The 7,264-nt window shown below is 52.3% G+C and overlaps 1 protein-coding gene across 1 annotated transcript; it reads left to right on the forward strand.

The window, feature by feature from the left end:
• Positions 1-360: 360 nt before the first annotated feature.
• On the forward strand, positions 361-6,326 carry GABARAP (GABA type A receptor-associated protein). Its single transcript, XM_035136505.2, has 4 exons — positions 361-532; positions 4,081-4,159; positions 4,748-4,866; positions 5,726-6,326. The coding sequence occupies exons 1-4, from the start codon at positions 443-445 to the stop codon at positions 5,792-5,794; spliced, it is 357 nt and encodes a 118-aa protein (XP_034992396.1). The 5' UTR covers positions 361-442; the 3' UTR covers positions 5,795-6,326.
• Positions 6,327-7,264: the final 938 nt, after the last annotated feature.

Here is a 7,264-nt window from a genome sequence, read left to right on the forward strand (position 1 = left end):
AGCGCAGGGAGGGCTGTCCCGCCGCCTCCTCCGCGGGCCTAGCGCCCTCGCTAGCTGCCGGAGGGGGGGGGAAAGCGGAGGCCGCAAAGCCTCCCTCAGTGGCGGCGGCGGAGTCTCTCCCACGTTCTAACGGACGCTCGTGAGAGGAGAGGAGCCACCAACGGCTCTCCGTATTCTCGCTCGCCGCTTGCGCCGGCGACGCGGCGCGGCACCGCCTCCGAGGGCAGCGCCTACGCTGTCGGCGTTGTGGTTGGCGGCCGCGAGGCTTGCTCCGCCCCCTGGGCTGAGCCGCGTATCCCTGCGCGCGAGAGAGAGAGGGGAGGTGGCGGAGGCGGAGGCGTCTCCTCGCGCGCCTGCGTGAGTGCGCGTGAGTGTGTGTGGCGCGGCCCCGTCAGCTGGTCCATCTCCGTCGCCTCCTCGCCCGGCCGCCTCTGCCGCCGCCATGAAGTTCGTGTACAAGGAGGAGCACCCGTTCGAGAAGCGCCGCTCGGAGGGGGAGAAGATCCGAAAGAAGTACCCGGACCGAGTCCCGGTGAGTCCGAGAGGAGCGCGGAGGAAAAGAAGGGGGAGCAGGGGACCCCCCTCAATCCCGACACAACGCACCTTCCCGTATCCCTCCGCCCCAGAGAGAGAGAGAGATACCCCTTTGCCCCCTTCCTCGCTTTAATGCCCCTCCCCCCTCGCGCGCCCCACTTTCCCACCCACCTCTGATCCTAAAGGGGATTTCCGACCCCCTTTGCTTCCCTCCGCTCCCTTTGTGGGCGCCGCCCTCCCACGTCTTACAAAGCGCTCCGGGCGGCTTACAAAACAAAGGGCGGCGGTCACTGCAATAGGCGATCCTATTTGGACCCCCCAAAGTACTGTTTCCTCCTCCAGCTGCTGGTGTTTTTATTTTATTTTTGTGCTTCCCCCCATACATTAAACTTCCCCGGGCGGCTTACAAAACAATAGGAATAATACGTAGTATATGCGCTGTTCATTAAACCCTCCCTGCTTCCAGGGCAAAGAGAAGTCCCAGGGAGGGGAAACCCCCGCGCCTTGTTTTGTTCCGGCAGTCGCCCCTCCCCACTTCGCAAAATAAGGGCAGCTTTAAAATATGTAAGATCGGGGCTCCTTTGGGAGGAAGGGCGGGATTTAGCGAGAAGTCCTGCAGGCTGGAGAGCGGCGCAAATGGAGCAAAATGCAAGACTTCCGCGCCTCCTTCAAAGTTGGCTTGTGAACAGACAAACAACAAGCGGAAGTGATCTCCTTGGTGCTAAGGGAGGATAGTATTGGTGGGGAAGGGGGTGGCTTCTCTGGAGTAAACAGGGATTGGGTTACCCTTGAAAATACGGAAAGGAACTTGGGGCACATTTAAGGACTTTCTTTTTAAACAGACTTGGGCTGTGCAGTTCTGGTACACCCAGCAGGCCCCAAGGAGGACGCCCCCCCCCTCGAGTCTGTGGGATTTAGGCTGGAGTAAATGTGTCCTAGACAGTGCGTATACTGCAGCCGCTTTTGCCAGGCGTATGAAGCGTTGCCATACGTATATGTTTTATGCGTACGGAGAACAGCCATGGCGAGAACGCTGTGGCAAGAGAACAAGAGCTTTCCTATCATTTTGATTTATGGCCTGCTCTGTTCCGGAGACTGGGGACAGGTTGTATACTTCCTTTCTGCAGCTCTCTCATTTATAATCGCCATCGATACGCTCTACAGAGTACGAACTGGAGGCAGAAGTGGGTCTTGAAGGAAGTGAGAGAGATGGCATCATAAAAGAATTTTGGGAGGCGGTGCTTTGCTTTGTGGTGTCATCCCTCCCCCTTCTTCTGGGTGGTTATGGTGGAAAAACAACCTTGCCACACAGTCAGATTGGCCTGGTCTGAGGCCCTTATTGCTTCGCCTGATGGTTTTGCAGAAATGAAAGCAAAGCTCAACCCCCCCCCCCCCCACGCACGATGCCTGAGAATCTCTTCCTCTCCATTTTGCAACCCTATAACGGCACAGGAACCCTTCCAGGGGAACAAAATGGAACGTCCTGATTACCAAATGTGGGCCAGGATGCCGTAGTGGTTAGAGCAGGGGTCAACAACCTTTTTCAGCCATGGGCTGGTCCACCGTCCCTCAGACTACCGGTATGTGGTGGACAGGACTGTTTTTTTTGGGGGGGGGAAATGAACTAATTTCTATGCCCCACAAATAACCCCGAGATGCATTTTAAATAAAAGGACACATTCTACTCACGCTGATTCCCGGACCATCCGCGGGCCGGACTGAGAAGGCGATTGGGCTGCATCCGGCCCCCGGGCCTTAGGTTGGTGACCCCTGAGTTAGAGCGTTGGACTAGGACATGGGAGACAAGGGTTCAAATCCCCACTCAGCCATTAAGCTCACTGGGTGACCCTGAGCCAGGCACTCTCCCTACCTCACAGGGTCGTTGAACCTCAAGGTCCATAGCGAAAAAGGTTGGATGTGAATGTAATGAATAAATAATGCAAGGAAGGGGGAAGCTAGAGCCTTATTCCAGGCCCATCTTTTTCTAATGGGGGACCCTTAATGTAGATCAGAGTGATGCTTCTCCTGCTTGCCGACTGCTCTCCCCAAGCCATTGCTGTCTGGAACATATCTATCTTGACTCTGTTGTTATCCCCATGTTGCTGATGTTGTTTATCCCACACAGCCTTTGCCAACCTGGTGCCCCTCCAGTTGTTTTGGAGTGCAACTCCCACCAGAGGCTGATGGGAGCTGTAGTCCAAAACAAACCTGGAGGGCTCCCGGCTAACGGAAGGTTTCCACGTGGCTTCTGGTATCTGATTACTTGAACTCCTCCCTGACTAACAACGAAAAGAAAAACAAAACTAGCCTTTCAAGCAAAGGTGCAGTTGGAGCAATCTTGGGGCCTCATATGCAGGTTGTGGAGGTTCTGGACTCTTTCCCAGGCTTCCTCAGCTGTATTGCACGAAGGTTTTGACAGACGGAAAGCTTTTTTATTCCCCCACCCCGAAAAAGGTGGGTGATCTGTCAGATTTGGAATGAAGCATTCCACCTTCTCCTGGCCAAGGATCTCATCCCTTTATGAGCTGCCTGGTTGACAAGAATTCATTCAGCAGGTGATAATGCTTCCCTTTCCTCAGCCTGGGGATGCATGATGGGGAGAGGTACACCTGTTTAATTTCTGCCTGTTGTCATTTGTTAAAAGCACAGGAGCTCAGCTACTTAAAGGAAAAGTTGGCAATCTTTTGCAGAAGGGAAAAGGCTGCCTTAGCAGGTTGCTTGGGAGGAGGTGCGCTGGGAATGACGTCCTAAAAAGTCCTAAAAATCTCTGGTGACATTTAATCATCTCAGGGAGCCGCTTGCAATCCCCTGTGTGCAAATGTTTAGCTTTTCTTTCTTTCTTTCTTTCTCTTCCGGGAATAGTTGTGAATGAGGCTGTCCCCGCCTCCTCTCGGTTTGTTTGCTATTCTTGCAACCTTTACACTTAGCCAAGCAGAGGAAATTCCTGGACAGGATTCAGGACATATAAAAGGAGGTTTGCAGCTCCTCTGTACAGGATGGCCCCCAACTTGCATGGCTTTAAAAGAGGGTTAGACAAATTCATGGAGCAAGAGAGGGCTGTTGACAGTTACTAGTTATGATGGCTATGCTTCTGAATGCCAGTTGCTGGAAACCACAGGAGGGGAGAGGGCTCTTGTGTTCGAATCCTGCTTACAGGTTCCCTGCAGGATTGCCACCGTGAGAACAGGATCCTGGACTGAATGGGTCATTGGTCTGATCCAGCAGGCTCTTCCGTACTAAATCTGACCTCTGCTTTGGCCCGGGGTTCTGAGGCTCTATCCTGCTGAAACATTTCCTCATCTTCTCAAGGCCTCCCATGAGTCACGCTGTCTCAGCCCTGCTGTGACCGGCTTTCCAACTTCCCACTGTCACCAGCAAAAGCTTCTCTTGGCAGGCCGGCCGGCCGGCCGGCCTCACCTCTTCCTCGAACAACTCGTCCGGTTGCTCAACCGTTCCTGTAATTAGGAAATGTTTTGGTGCTGCTGCGTGAACTCTTCCTCTCTGCCCTTCGCTGACCCAGCCTCTCCTTCTCTCCCAACTTTGCAGGTCATTGTGGAAAAGGCGCCCAAGGCCCGGATAGGAGACCTGGACAAGAAGAAATACCTTGTCCCGTCAGACCTCACAGGTACGTGCCCAGTTGAATGGCACGGGGCACAGGGCCCCAGTCCGAGGATTGGGGCAGTTGGCTGTACGAGGGGGTAGGGCAGGGGTCAGCAAACGTTTTCAGCAGGGGGCTGGTCCACTGTACCTTAGACCTTTGGGGGGGCTGAATTATATTTTGGAGGAAAAAAATGAATGAATTCCTATGCCCCACAAATAACCCAGAGATGCATTTTAAATAAAAGGACACATTCTACTCATGTGAAAACACACTGATTCCCGGACCGTCCGCGGGCTGGATTTAGAAGGCGTTTGGGCTGGATCAGCCCCCCCCCCGGGCTTTGGTTTGCCTACCCATGGGGTAGGGGGTCACCTCCTTGTTCATCCTTTGGTAAGGGGAGGGGGCAAGATGTCCGCACATCGGAGGGTCAAGTGGAGGGCTGGATGAAGCTGTCTGGGCGATCCCCGCTGATTTCGGAGACCTAGGTTTGTGGCACCTGATGAAATTGGGTGCAGCTCGTTGGCATGTCAAGATCTCGTCTTAATCTCTGTAGTTTTCTACTCCTTCAGCTAACAGATCCATTTTCTCCCCCCCCCCTTTTCTCTTCTTCAGTTGGGCAGTTCTACTTCCTGATCCGGAAAAGAATCCACCTCCGAGCAGAGGACGCCCTCTTCTTCTTCGTCAACAACGTCATCCCCCCAACCAGCGCCACCATGGGGCAGCTCTACCAGGTGGGGTGTGCCTTATGTCTCCTGCACAGGGTTTTTTTTTTTAAGAAAATGTGCATCACCCGAGAAATGGCACTCTGCAACAGTCTTTGAAATGTTCAGTTAATGGGTAGCAAACAGGTTGGGGGAAAACAAAACAAACTAGGGGAATTAAAAGAAAGGGGTTGAACCAGCTGCAGCATTCAGAAGGGAAAACGGGAGGAGGGGGGATGTATTGCCACACCACCCCTGCCCCCCCCCCGCTTGAAACCAAAGCGTGGAGTAAATTCGTATTACCATGTGCAGGAGTGGAGAGGTAGACGTGAATTAGGGTTGAATTAGCTGTTGGTGACTGTTAGTCCACCGAGCCTAGAATCTGTTCCTATGTGGACCAAAGAAGAGGGCGGGTCATTAAAACTGCAAGTGGTGGTATTGAATGCCAGTCTTGTTGTTGTGAGTAGACCCATTAAAGGTTATGGGCATATTAATTTAAGCCCATTCATTTTCGTGGAGCTGCTAGCATTGAATACCACGCTGCCTCTGAGCTGTCAAAGGCCAGGGCAAAGAGGGGGGGGTTTCAGCAAGTGATGCAAGCTACACAGTGAAGGTGCCAGGCACATCTCTCTGGGGAGGGAGTTCCCCTCCTCTGGAGCTGCCACAGAGCAGGCTCCCTTCTGGGCCACCACCCCTTGAACTTCTCAGGGCAGTGGAACTACCAAATGCCTGGGAAGTAGAGGACTCTGACTGGTCTACTCTGAGCTGGCAGAAAGGCTTAAGATTGAACCTTGGCACCTTTGTCCCTGGTCTCTGCCTGCTTGTACCCCTTCCTGAATTACACCTTGGCTCCAGTGTTTTCCTCTTCTCTTCCCGCCCCCCTTTCCAGGAACATCACGAGGAGGACTTCTTCCTGTACATTGCCTACAGCGACGAGAGCGTCTATGGCAGCATGTAAGGCGTGCCTCCACCTGCTGCCACCAGGGGGCATGTGCTCCTGAAGGGACCTGCACTTTTTGTTGTTGTTTGTTGTTGATTTTATGTTAAAGAGCCTTTTTGTCCCAGGAAAGGGGAGGGTCTTTCTTTTTCTTTCTTTCTTTCCTCCCTCTCTCTCACCCTTTAAACCTCCTTCCATTATGCCTAATCACACTTCTTCCTCCTGTTCCCCTTCCCTCGCTCTGGGCTTTCTTTGAGGTGGTTGTGGCTAAAATAAAATACCTCTTTTTTTCTTTTGGTGGTTCCCCCCCTTCTCTCCCTCCCATATACCATTTTTCCCCTCCTCTCTCTCTTCCCCACCCCCATTTTTTTTAAGGGGTAGGAGGTCTCAAATACTCAACGGGGGGAAAAAAAAGTTCCTCCCCCATTTCAATCTTGCATCTTCACTACCGCGCCCTGAGTTTGCTCCTATCAGGGCTGTGCTCTGCCTGGCAGTTTCTGTAACCAGAGGGGATGGGGAATGCTAATTAAAAATATATATATAAAGAGAAAAATTGAGCCTCTAGAGATTTTCTGCGTGATTGTACTGATTGAGGAAGAGTTATCGGCGTCCCGGTGTTAATTGGGAATTTTGCAATTTAAAATTGCAAATACCTGGGGAGTGAACTTGTAGTAGTGGGGTTAAGAAGAAGAAGAAGAAGAGTTTGGGTTTGATATCCCGCTTTATCACTACCCGAAGGAGTCTCAAAGCGGCTAACAATCTCCTTTCCCCTCCTCCCCCACAACAAACACCCTGTGAGGTGGGTGGGGCTGAGAGACTTCAGAGAAGTGTGACTAGCACTAGCCCAAGGTCACCCAGCAGCTGCATGTGGAGGAGCGGAGACGCAAACCCGGTTCCCCAGATTACGAGTCTACAGCTCTTAACCACTACACCACACTGGCTCTCTGTGTTTGCAGGGGTTTGGGATCTGGTTGCAAAGTGGCTTGCCAAATAAATGGGTGATGGGGCGGCTACTTTTAATCATAGAAATGTAGAGTTGGAAGGGATCGCGTAGATCATCTAGTCCAGGGGTGGCCAACTTCCAAGAGACTGCGATCTACTCACAGAGTTAAAAACTGGCAGTGATCTACCCCCCTTTTTGGGGGGTTCAGGTCAAAGTTGTTGTGCTTCTTTAGGGAAGAGGAAAGCAACATTGAACTTTTTTTAGGAAGGAAAGCCCTATTTTTGGTAGTTCAGGTCATATAAGGGGTGCAGGTCAAAGATGCTGAGCTTTTTTAGGGGAGCCAAAGTTTTAGCTTCTTTGGGGGGAGCCACTGATCTACCGGTGATCTACCACAGACGTCCAGTGATCTACCGGTAGATCACGATCTACCTGTTGGACATGCCTGATTTAGTCCAACCCCCTGCAATGCAGGAATCTTTTGCCCAATGTGGGACTCGAACCCATGACCCTGAGATCAAGAGTCTCATGTTGTACTGACTGAGCTATCC

The sequence above is a fragment of the Zootoca vivipara genome, chromosome 13 (genome assembly GCF_963506605.1).
Source record: "Zootoca vivipara chromosome 13, rZooViv1.1, whole genome shotgun sequence".
Classification (NCBI taxonomy): Eukaryota; Metazoa; Chordata; class Lepidosauria; order Squamata; family Lacertidae; genus Zootoca; species Zootoca vivipara.